This window comes from Meriones unguiculatus, chromosome 19 (genome assembly GCF_030254825.1).
Source record: "Meriones unguiculatus strain TT.TT164.6M chromosome 19, Bangor_MerUng_6.1, whole genome shotgun sequence".
Classification (NCBI taxonomy): Eukaryota; Metazoa; Chordata; class Mammalia; order Rodentia; family Muridae; genus Meriones; species Meriones unguiculatus.
Genome location: NC_083366.1, coordinates 16,402,968 through 16,419,608, shown reverse-complemented (window position 1 = coordinate 16,419,608; position 16,641 = coordinate 16,402,968). Strand labels below are relative to the sequence as shown.

Sequence of the window (16,641 nt, the reverse complement as noted above, 5' to 3'; positions counted from 1 at the left end):
AAAGCACTTATTGCTTTTGCAGAGGACTGAGATTTAATTCCTAGCACTCACAACCATCCGGTAACTCCAGGTCCAGGGAATCCAGGGATCTCCTCACTTTCTCAGGTACCAGAAATGTATGTGGCACACACACATACATGCAGACAAAACACTCATCCATATACAATTTAAAAACAGAACAAAACAAAAAACCCTCCAAAAACAGAAAACAAAGCTTATACTACCAGGGTGACTAAGACAATAACTGAGAGGCAGTAACAGTTTCCAGTTAAAGCTTCAGAACAATGAAAAAATGAAGAACAAATAAGGCTACTTCTTTCAATGGGGAATTCAAAGGGAAACAGACAATGTTAACAAAGAATTCTGAAAGATTAGGAAAGCTACACATGTATATGCGTGCATTTATATCATTTATATATTGACATCTCTGTTTCCCCATGTTTTATCTTTGTTTCCAAGGACATACTTTGTATTAAGTCTCTCAATGTTTTTGTTTGTTTGTTTTTAAATAAATGACTAAGCTGGGCAGTGATGGTGCACACCTCCCAGCACTTGGGAGGCAAAGACAGGGGCATATCTGAGTTCAAGGACAGCCTGGTCTATAAAATGAGTTCCAGGGCAGCAAGGTCTAAACAGAGAAAGCCTGTTTTGAGCATATGCCCCCCACCCCGAAAACAAAACTCAAAACCCAAAACAACAACAACAACTGAACTCTAGCTTTGAGGGTACTGACAGGGTTTTCTTCTAATTTTTGACAACCCAAAATATAAAAAGGATTAAAAATCATTTAATTTGAGCTGAGAAAGCCTTGGGTATTGACAAAAATTCCTGAGAAGTTAACCTACCAAAAAAAAAGTCAGTGTTATGGGAAATATTAAAATAAAAACATTCTAATAGTTCTGGTCTGTGATAATGATACAAAAGGGAAAGATTATTAAGACTATTACAACACACACTTTAAGCTACTTTTAAGACAGTGAATAGGCAAGAAACTAATATTTCTCACCACCTCTTAAGCAACTTTGTATTTTTAGCAATGATATAACAGGCTTCAATATGATGAAGCTGTATCATTGAGTCTAACCCCAAATTCTCAATTTGCTCACAAAGTCAGCACAGAAACCCGTTAGGAAGGATTAAGCGAAGACTGTTTACCTCCCACCAGTCTTAAAGATTAGGTCTGCATTAGGTGCTCCCTTTGGATGTTGGTATCGAGGCCGCCGCTCACGATTGGTGTTGGCTGGAGCTGGGCGCTGTGCAAGAGACTGCAACATTTCTGTGATTAGGAGCAAAGAGGAAAATGCTGTTAACTCTTGTAAATATATACCTTCTACAAACCCACAAAATACCAGGGAGATAAAGTTTATTAGTCCTTACACCTAGGTAGCTGACTTTCAGAAAAGAACATCATATAGGCTAATAATTATGAAGTACTGAAAGCATGAACCTAGGGGTGTTGTTCCTCCTCAGGCACTGTCCATCCTGTTTTTTCAACAGCCCACCTCTTTTTTTCAAAAGCCCACTGGGACTTGGGCTTTACCTATTGGCCTTGGTTGGCCTGCAAGCCCCAGGGATCTGCCTCCCAATGCTGGGGTTACAAACATTAATCACACTGGGCTTTGTATGTAGGTGCTGGGATATCCAACTCAAGTCCTCATGTTTGCATAGTGAACACTTTATATTTTTTATGTTGGTAAGATTTACTTTTACAGCTGGTTGTGGTGGTGCATGCCATTAATCCTAGCACTTTGGAGGCAGAAACAGGTGGATCCCTGAGTTTGGGGCCAGCCTGGTCTACAGAGCAAGTTCCAACATAGGCTACAGAGAAACCCTGACTTGAAAAACAAAGAAAAAAGATTTATTTTAATTAATTTAAACTGTATATTTGTGTGGGTTATGTACACATGAGTATACAGAGAGAAGCCAGAGGAGTTAGTCTCCTGGAGCTGGAATTAGAGGCAGTTTGTGAACCACCTGGTGTAGTTGAAGGAAATTATTCTCAGGCGCTCTGGAAGAGCAATATATGCTCTTAACTGATAAGCCATCTTTCCAGACCCTCTACATTGTTAACAAGTGATCCTTCTTTCCTTTTCTGAGCTAGAGTCTTAATATGTAGCCCAAGCTAGTCTCAAACATATGGTGATCCTCCAGCCTCAGCCTCCAGAACGATGGCACTACAGGTCTATGCCACCATTCCTACCCTATAAATGACTTTATACCTTGATAATCTTCTTGTTCTTGTCGTTCATTGATATCTAATGTGAGCTTTTTCATTCTCATCCTCTCTTCTTGTTCTGCTTGTTGCTGGTTCCAATGATTTGCAGCAAGTTGGGATGACATGGGCACATTAAGAATTTTAAACTAGAGGAAAAATAACATTAAAATTACAAACAGCCTAATAAAGTAGCACATAGAATTAAATAAATTACTTTAGAAAAGAATACTATCTATCCTTCACTATAAATCAGATTTGTTAAAAAAGATACCTGTATTATTCTAAGAAGAAACAAAGCCTATCAGAGGTGGATGGGAGCTGGAAGGTCACTAAATTTGACTGACTTCATGAACAGCTCTTCTCTGGAAGCACACACCTAGAGACAGGACAACTTTTCATCCTGCAGACTCATTATATGTGAACAACTTTCAACAGGCTTTTACACAGCAAAATGACAAGTACATTCTTTACATTTCTATCTGACTCAAACTATATAGGGCAAATCTAACCCATCTTCAGAATTCTGAGCACTTCTTCATTCTGAAGACAGATGTGACACAAAGGAGGGAGACTGAATCAACTGAACCAGAAATCAACTGAGCCAGAGATCCTTTTCTTGGAATGTTTGTTTTAAGCAGGATGTTTCCAGCGTAGGAATGCATACAGCAGACAAACCTGGATAAAAGTCTATAAAATTACGGCCCATGGCTCCCTGGGAAATTTTAAGTAAGCTATGATAACCAGCTAAACATAAAACAAAGGTTTCATAACCTAAATTCTCCCTGGCACAATAATGTGCATATGACTGGATCAAAGGCATGATGTGGAAAGGCAGGGTTCTGAGAGCTGTGCTCAGGATCCCAATCATGCCTCTGAGCTGCTCTGATCACTGCAGTTACTAGTAAAGTTTAACATTACGTGAGTTCTGACTCATTTCAGTCCGATGCTCTTTACCAGCTGGCATCTTCCTTTATGATGCACATCAGTCAGTCAACGTTCCTCTTAGAATGTAGTAACATGAGCACTAAACACACAGGTAGGATATTCTACATACACACCCTGCTAACTATATTTTGTTTTCATGACATCAGATAACATCTCACAATACATACTAAGTAATTTTCTAATACAGGTTGAGATGGTAAGGGTAAAGAAAGAGGCAAAAACCCGATTTCACTTTTTTATTTACTTATTTAGTTGGTTTGTTCTGTTGTGTTTTTAACCTGATTTCTTAATACAAATCCAGATACCAGCATCACAATTCTTGGTTAATTAGGAAGCTATTTTTTTTTCAGTCACTATACTTCCTGGTCTCAAGCACATATAAATGTAAATAAAATTTTTATAGAAGGAAATGGTATTAAGAGTCTTACAGAATACTAAAATAAAAGGCCAATAAGAAACATCCATATTTTGATCATCAATTATAAGATACTTTGGCTTTCCTGTTACATTTAAATATTTAGTAAAATAGTTCCTATAATAAAACCTGAAATTCTTCTAAAATTAAGTTATAATAAACTTAATCATATTGGCAGTATACTAATAAAACAGTATGAAGTATTATAAAATTTTTTCATAATGAAATTTGTTCTCAAAATGCATTTAGTATTTACAAAAGTAAAATTATCTTTAGCACATTTTATGAACTCTATGAAATTTATGAAAAGAAAAGTTCTCAAGTATTGTGTGTTTAAAAGAACATTCAAAAAGAAGCAGGAGTGCTTGGTACGGTAGCGCGCACCTTTAATCCCAGCACTCAGGAGGCAGAGGCAAGTGATCTCTGTGAGTTCAAGGACAACCTGGTCTCCAAATTGAGTCCAGGACAGCCAAGGCTACACAACGAAATCTTGTCTCGAAAACCAAAAGAAAACAAAACACAAAAGTAACAGTGGGGGACTGAAGGGCAATGAAGCCTAAAGGCAGCCTTATAAACATAGCTGCATCTTAAAACTACATACACATAGGTGATATAAAGTCTCAGGTTACAGTAAGCACTAATTATCCTGCAAAACCTGCAACAAATCATAATTCCTTATGAGTCCTGGTTGCAAACATGTGAAGGAGAGAAGCCGGTGAATCCCTCAGAGCTGGGATCCTGGTTTGTAATATGGGTACTTGGGATCAAACTCTGGTCTTTCTGATTATATTGTAAACACAAAACTGTTGAGCCTTCTCTCTAACCTCCACTTTTTGTTTTGTTTTGTTTTTCCAGACAGGGCTTCTCTGTGTAGCCCTGGCTGCCCTGAACTCGCTTTGTAGACCAGGCTGGCCCTGAACTCATAGAGATCTGCCTCCCAAGTGCTGGGATTACAGGCGTGTGCTTGGATTCTTAAAATAAAATAAAATAAAATAAAATAAAATAGGTTGAATTATATAACCACTATTATGTTAAAATTTTTTTAAGAATGAAAATGTTTTACTTCAATTGTTCAAATTCATAAATATGTAAATGCAGAAATGAACTGACATTGTTTTCCTTTTCCTTCTCTTCACCTAGTCACATCACTGATAAAATTTTTCTACTGATGACTGTCGCAGTAAGATTTTCTAAACACAAATCTAGTACACAGAGATCTTCTCAATGGAATTAAATATTCCTAAAACACATTTTACACTTGTAGAAAAGCAGTTGTACCAGAAGGCCAACACCCAAAAGCTAACAAAACAAAAACAAAAAAAATCAGAACAAAATATATTTTCTCATTCAGACACAAAAATATAATGATTTTTCTTCAAGTAATTTTCCAGAAACCGGCCTTCAAATAAGCCTGTTTCAGCCTCTCAGAATTATAGGTACGTAGCACCACACCTGGCCTTAAGGTACATCTTGACTTACTGCCAAAGCCTACAGGGTTATATAAGGACCAAACAGCATGTACAAGTTTATGACAACAAATCTGTATGTGTACCTGGATATTATTGTATAGTTTTTCTTTAGAAAAGATACTATTAAATTTCCTTTTAGTTAATTAAACTCAGGATCCAAGATGTATGCCAAAATATGCACTAATGAGAACCAAAAAACACCAAATTCTAGTTGCTAAATACTGCACCTTACTTCCCCCACCACATGACACGGAACAGGCTTTGTGCACTGCATATGCCTTCAAATGTTAGAATTACGACGGGAGAGATGGCTCAGAGGTTAAGAGCACTCACTATTCTTCCAAAAGTCTTGAATTCAATTCCCTGCAACCGTTACAGGTTGCTTATAACCACCTATAATGAGGTCAGGTGCCTTCTTCTGGCATGCAGGCAGAATACTATCTAAATAAATAAATAAATCTTTAAGAATTAAATGACATTTTCAGGATTCCTTTTTGTGCCAAGAAAAGTTGCTGGCACGGGTAAGAGTCCAAAAGAAGAGCACCAAGGAGAATAAAAGAGACTTAAAATGTGATGACTAAGATTGTTAAAAAAGCCTAGGTCAAAGAACTAAGTAAGTGTAGAGAAAAAGACTTAAAAATTCTGGGATTTGACAATCATGGTTATAGTAGCAAATTACCAACTCTAGTTAACAAAAAAGCAGATTTGGCAAATTTAAGATTCTTACCAAAACCAGCTTTCATTTTCCTCCTCAGAGACTGAGTGAGCAGAGAGAGCACAGCCCTGGTCTACAGACAGTAGAGGGTTGGGACTTCCATGAAAGCATAATGAAACCTGGTTAGAGCTCTCTCTCTCTCTCTCTCTCTCTCTCTCTTCCAACAATGAAACCTGGTTAGAGCTCTCTCTCTCTCTCTCTCTCTCTGTGTATATGAATACACATGTACATACAGGCATGCCTGTACAGAGAAGGGTGGCAGGGTGATGAAGGAAGAAGTTAGTGTTTGACTTTAACTTGTTAACTTTTATGTTAGTCATGATGTACAGTATTTGCTGGCCCTATTATTGTGCTATTAGAGACGTCTTTACATACCAACCAGCAAAATAATGGTATAAAGCAGGCTTCCATGATCCCTTATCTAAATAAGAGGTTATGAAAAATTTAAAAACAAAACAGGACAAAAAAAAAAAAAAAAAAGATAAACCAAACAAACGCAGAAAGGGGCCTAGAGTTGTAGAGAAGAAAGTGACAGAGAAGCAAGTGGTAATGTTCACCAGGAGCTGGCCTTGTTGATCTTTCAGGGATTCCTGACCCCCATTATTCTCTTCCTAGCATTTTTCAGCCTCTATCTCAAGGAAGATCTTCAATTTTTTTTAAATTAGAATTATTTATTCAATGTGTGTGTGAGAGAGAAAGAGAGAAAAAGTGTGTGAGAGAAAGTGTGTCTGTGTGAGAGATAGATAGATAGATAGATAGAGTCTGAGGACAAATTGCTGGGAGCTCTCTCTTTCCAGATGGCTTTTGGGATGGTCACTTGCACACTCTGAGCCATTAGGCTGCAAGATCCATGAGGACAGGTATGCCATCCTGCCTGTCACTATAGCCCTCGAAGCTAGACACTTACTCATGCTTACTGGTGCATAGCTGATGTCCCATAAACAGCTGCTCAACGAACACCCCTCAAGTAATGGCTTAGGAGACAGGGAAATGATTTTGAGGGACCATATGTAACATACAGCAAAGAAAGAGTATAGTAAGAACGCAAAAGGAGGTACAGGGCCAGATATCATTTCAAAAAAGACCTTGGCAGCTCAGCATTTTCTTGAGATATATTAGTCAATATCCTCCTCTCCTTTACCCCCACACTGGGCTTCCTTCAGGAATTGATATATTCTTACAATATAAACACACATAGAATTTAAAATCCTTTCCATTCAATCACTGTATCTTCCATACATATAATGGATAATATTTCTACCACTGAATACTCATAGAAGTTTCCATCTCTTCTTGTAGGAAAGCTAATAGCTGGCATGCCTTTAATCCCAGCACTCAGGGAGGCAGAGGCAGAGGCAGGTGGATTTCTTTGAGTTCAAGGCCAGCCTGGTCTACAAAACCAAGGATAGCCAAATCTACAAAGAGAAACCCTGTCTCAAAAACAAAAACAAAACACCCACCCCAAGGAAAGCAATAATTTAGAATTTATTAAACAACATAAATTCTCACATCTGATTTCATTGGACATTTCTTACCTGCTGTTTATTGCCTTTCCTTGTTAACATGACAAATGGCATTGTGTCTGCAGACTCTGTTTCTCCTTCCCCACCACCAAGAGGGGGCCCTTTCCTCAGCTGGCTTTTGAGATGCAATGGAATAGCAACATCAAGTTGGTGCACTTTAACAGATTCACCACTTCGCTGCTTCAAGACAGAAATTTAAAAAGTATATAAATACTCTAAAACATACATAGAGAAATATAAATACAAACCACAATTTATTCAACATAGTTATTTCTTAAAACACAATCCTAAGATTCAGACACCCCGAGACACAAACAAAACCAGGAAATATTTCTCCTTACTGCCTAAAAAGTCTATCTGACCTGCAAGGAATCATGTGATTTGGCTTCTGTTCACTGTACCAGCCTCCCATAGGCTGCAGGTCCCACAGAGTTCTTCAAAAGCATTCTGTCCTTTTCCCTCTCACAGTACACATCTACCTTTACAATTATCAGAGAATCTCCAGTGTCTGTGAAGTCTGACTCTTCCACCTTATCACCCTTTCCTCAGGACTCACAAGCAGTACTTTACACACAACAGGTGCTCAACTAACACCCAAGAACAAATGACATCTATAGCAATTCACATTAATTTTCTGGTTGTAGTATCAATTGATTTTAGCATTTATAAAAAAAAATTCCAAATAATTAATTGCAAGAACCTTCACTGAGGGCTTACTTTGTATTAAGCTTGGAGGTAGTATGATTGAGGACTTAGTCTAGGGTTTGGGGATATGGCTCAGTTGGTAAAGTGCATGCTCTGCATGCGCGAGAACCTAAGTCTAGATTGCTATCTCCCATATAAAAGACTGGGAATACTTGTATTTGTAGTCTCTGCACCAAGAGACAGACACAGGAAGATCCCAGGCGCTCATGGACCAGACAGTGTAAGCCAATCTCTAGGTTCAAAAATGATGTGAAGAGTGACAGATGAAGACACACAGTGTCAGTTTTGGCACGCGTGCGCACACACACAGCAATAGGGGGACTGATTTAGTGTACTTTCAGAAAGCTCATAAACTTACATGAGGCATACACATAAGCTATAATACATTAGAGGTGCCACCTGTATAGATTAGCTGGGCCTTGCTAGGAGGCGAGCACCAGAATTTCATGAAAGACAGAATAGAAATGGGATATTTGAGAATATTAAAGACTTCGTGTAACTTCTTCTAAGTCGATAGTAAAATAGCAGTTTTGGGAATACAGAAAAAAATTAAAGCAGAAGAACAAGTGCAAAAGCAGGGACCTGAAACAATTCCCTGTAAGTGGGAATCCTATAGTCACACTAACAATTCCTGTTTACATCCTGATGGATGGAGCAGGCTGATTCCTTTCAAGGTCTCAAAATTGCTCTTCTAACATTTAAATCATCTTTTGAGACAAGCTTCATATAGCTAAGAGACTTGCCAATCAAGCAAAATGAAAGTTTTATTGGTTTTCATTTTCTAAGTTATAATTTATTACCACATTTATTAGATTTATAAAGATCTTTTACTTAAAAAATAAAAAGTGTTAGGCAAATCTTGATCTGCACAGTATTTTAAATTATTAGTGATTAGAAAATTAACATTCTGTTTTGTAAGATTTTTAAATACAAAAATGTATTAGTGTCTATACTACTTCCTCTATGTTATCTCTCTCTGCCTCAGCCTAAGATGTAGCCACAGTTGGCAATGGGTTATGTTCTTCCAGAGTTTCCCTTATGTATACTAAGGGATAGTTTCCCTTATGTATACTTTCAAGCAAATTATCCTAGACTACACATACATAATTAATTTGTAGTGCCAGAGATTGAGTTCAGGGCTTTGAGCACATCTAGGTAACATCTTACCACTGAGCTGTGTTTCCAATCTTTTTATTATTATTACTTTTTTGAGACAAGATTGAATTCAGCAAGTTGCCTTGTTGAGGGTAGCCTTGAACTCATTCTATAGTCCATATAGGCCTTACATTTGTGATTTACCTGCTTCAGCTTTCTGAGTAGTGAGGATTATAGGTATGGCACATATTTTTCTTCCCAATTCTATTCTTGGGCATCTTTCTATTTGAACACATGGGGCAGGCAGCAGATGCCTATCTCCTTATTTGACTCTCCACTGATAGATAACACTTATCACTGATAGACAACCTACACTTAGTTTTACATTTATTTACCAAGTGTGAAACGTGCCACAGTGTATATATAAAGGTCAGAGGACAACCTGGAATGGTTGCTTTACTCCTTCCACCATGTGAGGATGAACTCAGGTCATCAGGCATGGCAGCACGTGCTTTTACTGCTAATCCATCTCATAGGTCCTAATGTTCTTGAGAGATTACTGGATCATGAGGTTAGGTAGATCTCAGAGCTCAAGGCCAGCCTGGTCTACAGTGTGAGTTCCAGAACAGTCAGAACTACACAAAGAAACCCTGACTCCTGCACTACCCCACTCCCTAATCTAGTTTACTAATGTTGTGGACATAAAGATTTATTTTATTTTTAATTATGTGTATGCATGTGTGGGGGTATGTGATATGAATGCAAGTGACCATGAGGCCAGGGGTTTCAGATCTCCAGGTGCTGGAATCATAGGTACCTGTCAGCCATCCAACACTGGAGTTGGGAACCGAGCGCAGTAAGGTAGTACATGCTCTTATATAACTACATTTTCTCTCAAGAACTGCAAATCAGGACGTGCTGGCAGTCACCATCTGTAACTTTATGGAGATACGCCACAGGGGTGGCTGTTTAAATAAGAAGATTCTCCTATTAATCAGAAGCTTGTGGGCTACAATGTTTTGTGTTGCAATCTTCAGAACAGAGCAGTACTGCATACCTGAAGGTTTTCTAGCATCATTTTGTCCAGAGCTTGAATGAAGTCCTCATCTTCTACACAAGGAACATGCTTTAGTCCACCTCCTTTAATCATCACCTCCTGATTAAAACAAAGAAAAAACACAACAAAGTCTCACTGTAATGTTTCCTAGGTCAGAGTCTCTCTGTACCGATGTGGTCAACATAACCGAAGAATAAAGGTTAAAAGAACTTGTAACTTAAGGGAAAACTCACAGAAAGTGAGTGTCCGAGAAAGTTTTTTTTTTTTTTCATAATCACAGTCAAAAAATTCAGTGACTAAAATTCAAATAATCAACACCACTACACAATTAAAAAAAAAATCCAGCCATACATACAGCATTCTCTTCATCAGTTTCATTCTCCTTATTGGAATCTGTGAGGTAATCTGTATTCTCCTCTTCCTCTTCTTCTCCCTCCTCCTCCTCATCAGAACCCTCCTGAAATTAACACCAATAAACAATTTAAACCCTTTGAAAGAGGACTTTACATGCCTTACAAAGATGTGCAATTGTTTATTTTCTCCTAGCTTCCTTTTATGGAGTCTGTTTAAAATGAATGACAAGTCAGAAGGATAGCTGTTTCCTACATGCCAGAGACTAAAAACTCATCACAGGTCAAACTATAAATACAACTGTTATATAAACTTGAATTACAGAAAGAGTTTCCTGAACCATTAATATTCCCTCTTCTAAGAAAAATTTTAAAATACTCATCTAACGTACAAAGTTCAAATTTAATATCACCAGTTAAAGGCCATGACACAGCACTAAGTTTTACAAGGTGCTTTAGTTTAGAAATGTTCTCTCTTTTGCAAAAATATTTATTTATTATTTATACAACACTCTTGCTTGCATGTGCACCAGATCTCACTACAGATAGTTACGAGCCACCATGTGGTTGCTGGGAGTTGAACTCAGGACCTTTAGGAAGAACAGCCCGTGTTCTTAACCTCTGAGCTATCTCTCAGCCCTAGAAATGTTCTCTTGTAGTTTATTGTTCCCATTTTTCTACATTAGAAGTCCAATCCAAGTTAAGTGGCTTGACTATGGACCCATTGCTACTAAACAAACACAGTACTCTAGACATGAGGTTCATTTTTTTATTTTTAGCTTCCATGAATGAATGAAAACATGTGCTTTTCTTTCTGTGCCTGGCTTATTTCACTTAATGCAATGCCCTTCAGTTCCATTCACACTGGCACAAATAACAGAATTTTTTTAATAAGAGGAAATTAACATTTCTTAATGTAGGCATGTCACATTTTGAATACCACATTTTCATCTAAACCACAGAAATCATTGATATTTGAGGAGATAGAATTGATAATTACTAATCTGATCATTACAGAATGTATCCAGGTATCACAAACCATACACTCGATAAATATGGTCAATTAGGTGTCAATAAAAGTTATAAAGTCCACTATGCTGGACTTAGCTGCTTTTCAATGTGCCAAGGTAAGTGAGAAATACTCTCTAAAACAAATAACTTAAATCTGTACTAAACTGTTGTGTGTATGTGGAAAATAATATTCCAAAGTATATTCCTACTTCAAACATCTGTGAATGTTTTAGAATTCTACAGGGAAAGATTTCACAAAGAATATAATGACCAGGGCTGGAGAGATGGCTCCGTGGTTAAAGAGCACTGTCTGTTCTTCCAGAGGTCCTGACTTCAATTCCCAGCAACCACATGGTGGCTCACAACCATCTATACCAGGATCTGATGCCCTCTTCTGGCATGCAGGTGTATATGCAGGCAAGAGCACTCCTATACATAAAATAAATATAAATCTTAAAAAAAAAAGAAAGAAAAAGAGAGAGAGAAATAGAGAATATAATGACCAACAAGTCAGTGTTCTCCACCAAACCTGCAGACTGGGGTTTGAGCACTGTAATACACACAATGGACCGAGAGAACCAACTCCCACACGCTGTCCTATGACCTCCAAATTAGTGCTGTGGTACACATGTATACCCACCCATGCCTCCACACACACTTCCAATAAAGAATAAACATTAAAAAAAGAACATTAAGGCATAAACTTTATTTTCTAAGTGCAATACTATTTAGGGTAGTTCTATAATTTAAAACTGAATTCACAAATGCTGTTCTTAGCTAGGCATGGTGTATATGATTATAATACATCCTAGTACCTAGAGCAGGATGGTCTGGAGTTCAAGGTTGTACTGCTGAGTTTCTGTCTGAGCCAAGCTAGTGTCACCTGGGAAGACGGAACCTCAACTGAGTAACTGTCTCCTTTAGATTGACCTGTGAACGTGTGTAATGGGGCATGACCTTAATTAACAACTGCTGTGAGATAGGACAGGCAATCCTGGGCACGTGTCCTAGATTACATAAAAAAGTAACTGGGCAAGCCAGTTAACAGTGTTCCTCCACAGTTTCTACTTTACTTTCTGCATCTAGTTTGCTCAGTGATGTCCTGTAACCTGAATGAACTATACGCTCCTCCTTCCCAAGCCACTTTTGAATGTGGTGTTTATCACAAAAACAAAAATCAAAGTAAGACAAAGGTTATCTTCAGGTACACAGTAAATTCAAGAGCAGCCTAGGACACATGAAACTTTGTCTCAAAACAAGCAAGCAACCAAGAAAGCAATCAAAACGACACAAAACAAAAAGCTAATCTTGAATTTGCCCCTGAAGAAATCAATCATTTTGTGTGTGTCATATTTTTTGGTGGGGGACAAGGTTTCTCACTGAACCTAGAGCTCACTGATTCTGTTTGACCAGGTGGCCAGGGATCCTCAGGGATCCTCTCAGACTCCCCTGAGTAGGATTAGAAGCATTTATGTGGCTATTGGAGATAAAATTCACATGTTCAAATGCACTTTACCAAATGAGCTATCTTCCCAGTTCCTCCTCCATGAATCAACTAATACATAAAAGATGTTTCCTATTAAAAAACTAGATTAAACTAAGGTATTGAATTAACACCCTCCCTATTGTTCGGTCAATAAACCTGTACGTCAGGATTGGTTCCAGGACTCCCATGGAGTACAATTATCTCCAGACCACTTACAATATCTAATACAATGTAAGTGCTACAGAGCACTATTTAGGGGGTGACTAAAAAGGTTATGCTTAGTATAAACGTATTACTCCCTTGAGTATGTTTTATATGTGAGCAGTTGAATGTATAGATGAAGAAGGCAAACAGAATAAAATGCGTTCTTTTTTTAAATAAAATACTGAATAGGAATACATTCGTCCTCATCTCCCTGTATATCAACATAGTATTGGGTAGAAGGAGAAAGTGATTGGTAATACACCACAAAACCTGAGCTGGCTAAGGCAAGTAGGAGAGGCAATGTAGCAAAAAGCAAATGCCTATGTTGTCTACTGGCTCTGCTACTACTCTGTGTGGGTAAATAGCCTATCTGTATCTTAGTGTCTCACTAACATCAACTGTGTTCATAAGAAACAATTATACTGTGTAGTACCTATGATAGCGAACAGAATAACAAATGTTCAGTAAATAACTTATTGCCATTATAACAGGGTCTTATACTTTCTTTTGATAAATTACATAAATGTTGCAGAAAATTATGTTTTAATAGACCATCTACTTTACCGTCAACAGTCATTTGAGTTTTACAGTGCTATTTAAAAAAACATTTATTTATTTATCTATTTATCTATCTATCTATCTATTTATTTATTTATTTAAGGAAGATGAGTGCTCTATCTGCATATATACCTGCACGGCAGAAGAGGGCATCAGATACTGGTATAGATGGTTGTGAGCCACCAAGTGATTGCTGGGAACTGAACTCAGGACTTCTGGAAGAGCAGCCAGTGCTCTTAACTAATAAGCCATCTTGCCTAACTCCTTACAGTGATATTTAAGAGAAAATATCCTGGTTGGGAGATGCTAAGACATATAAAAGAACCAAGATAGGGCTGGAGAGATACCTCAATGATTAAGAGCACTTGCTGTTCTGGCAGAGATCCTTGTTTGGTTCCTAGAACCCATATGGTGGCTCACAAAGGTCTGTAGCTCCAGATGTAAAGGCTCCAGTGCCCTCTCACGGCCTCCGGGTGCACTGCACACACATGGTGTACATACACACATGTAAGTAAAACACGTGTACACGTAAAAGTAATTAAAAAAAACGAGATAAAAAACCTGTTAGCTCTGTGGGGAAGGGCACTGAAGAACTTAACACAGAGGCCATATGCACCCTAAATATATTCTCTACCACAGAGCTAAACTCTTATGATGCCCTACTGTTTCTAGTGAGTTAAATTCTTGCCTTTCCTTTCTCCACTGGAGTAAACAGTCATAGGATAACACTCCCTGTGTTGATCACTCTGTGACACACCTTTCTTCTTTAGTAATTTCTCTGCTCTTGTTTGAGGATAACTAAGGGGAACCTTGGAGAGTGAAGAGAAGTAAAGCATCCCAATCTCATTCTTCTCAAAGTCAACACATCTTCAGAGAGCCATGAAATGACTCTAACTGAACATTGTTTGCATTTCTCCTTAGCAGAGATATATCATGCGGGATGTCTCCTTCTTTAAATGAAACACAAGTAATAGTTTAAAATGATAAACCTGAGCTGGGCGTGGTGGCACACTCCTGTCAGTCTCTCACTCAGGGAGGCAGAAGCAAGTAGATCACTGTGGTCTACAAAGTAAGTCCAAGGCTACATGGAGAAACCCTGTCTCAAAAAACAAAAACAAAGCAACAACAACAAAAACAATAAACCCTTCCAAAATACAATGTTCAATATTATAAACAATGCATTTAAAAAGAAAAATACACCTCACATTCTTCACACAAGAAAGTTATTTCATATTTACTGAGGATGTTCGATTCATTAGACTTTGTTCATGTAATTAGTACCACAGAGAACCCCAAAGACAGTTATTAGTCTCAAAATAAAGGAAATGCTATCTCATTTCCTTTTGTTATATAAAGTACTAAACAAGCCAATTAAATTTATATTACAGATTTTTTTCTACAGTGATTTCATTTTGAAAATAAATCAACATAAAGCCCATCTATTATGCTGAAACCAATTATGGAAACATATTCCAGTTCTCAATTGTTAATTTATGTTTCTCTACTTTAAGGGAGCTGTAAGGTTTCAAAGAAAAAGCAGTAGCACATAAATATTTAAAAGTACATTCCTGCTGCCTATAAATACTAGCCAATTATGAAAGCTTACAGAAACATGAGCTTGCAGATTTTCACTTCTACCTGCAGAAAATCTTAACTACCTTGAATTTCTTTGTCCTTTTTCTTTAATTCCCTTTTTGATTGTTTTGTTGTTGTTGTTTTGGTTTTTTTTTGTTTTTTTTTTTTTTGATACAGTGTTTCTCTGTGTGTAGCATTGGCTGTACTGGAATGCACTATAGACTAGGCTGGCCTCGAACTCACAGAAATCCATCTGCCTCTGCCTGCCCCAGTGCTGGTATTACAGGTGTGTGCCACCATGCCCAGCTTCTCTTTAATTCTAAATAGAGCTTTAAAAACATCTACTTTATGACTCTATGAACGACTAATATTTTTAAACACCAATCTACACATTCTCTAAATATCTAAATACACTCAAATCAAAATGTTAAAACTTAAATTCCCCAAATATTTAAGTATTGTGTTTTTCAGTGTTTAATGGAAAACTTCTTTACTTCTAAGCTATCACACTATCCTAACTTCCTTAAGAACTCAACACGAAAAGTCATATATACTAAATCATAATGATTTTACAATCTGGATGTATACATAGGCCAGTACTGTTCAATATCTGGTTTAAATTTTACCCTCATTGTTATTCTACCTGACATTTACCCTACTTAAAACAAAGAAGGATTTATTTTTAAAGATAAATACACTAAAGACTTATTTTTTCACTTTATGCATATGACAATTTTGTCTGTCTGTATGTATATATGTGCACTATATGTGCTTGGGGACCAAGAGGGCACTGTATCCCCTGGAACTAGAACTATACGGGAGTTATGAGCTACCTATAATGTGGGTGCTGGGAATTAAGCCTGAGTCCTCTACAAGAGCGGTAAGTTCTTAACCACTGAGCCATTTCTCCAGCTCCTACTTTATATTGGGAAGGAAAACTCTAATCTAACGAAATCAACTATACCCAAGAAAACACAGGAAGTAGATAACTTCACAACAAAAAATTAAAAGAAAACAAGCACAGGAACACAGTAACAACACTAACTCCACAATATAAAGAACTAACGTTAATTGGTCACTATTATCTATTAACATCAACGGAATCAACTCTCCAATAAAAAGACACAGACTAACAGAATGGTTGCGGAAACAGGATCCAACATTCTACTGCATCCAAGAAACATACCTCTGCAACAAAGATAAACACTACCTCAGAATAAAGAGCTGGAAAAATGTTTTTCAAGCAAACAGACCCAGAAAAGAAGCTGGGGTAGCTATACAAATATCTAATAAAATAGAATTTCAACCAAAATTAATC

General features: G+C 37.4%; 1 protein-coding gene across 4 annotated transcripts in view; it reads right to left on the bottom strand.

The window, feature by feature from the left end:
* The window catches only part of Upf2 (UPF2 regulator of nonsense mediated mRNA decay), a 116,883-nt gene that overhangs the window by 8,827 nt on the left and 91,415 nt on the right, over window positions 1-16,641 (bottom strand). For 2 of the 4 annotated variants that reach the window (XM_021656512.2, XM_060372856.1), the window contains exons 17-21: window positions 10,495-10,596; window positions 10,140-10,238; window positions 7,295-7,462; window positions 2,220-2,361; window positions 1,156-1,276 (exon numbers count right to left, since the gene is read on the bottom strand). In XM_021656512.2, coding sequence (XP_021512187.1) covers window positions 1,156-1,276; window positions 2,220-2,361; window positions 7,295-7,462; window positions 10,140-10,238; window positions 10,495-10,596 — 632 coding nt within the window. Of the gene's footprint in view, window positions 1-1,151; window positions 1,277-2,219; window positions 2,362-7,294; window positions 7,463-10,139; window positions 10,239-10,494; window positions 10,597-16,641 lie in introns of those variants that run through there. The other 2 variants (XM_060372857.1, XM_060372858.1) reach the window with 2 other exon arrangements.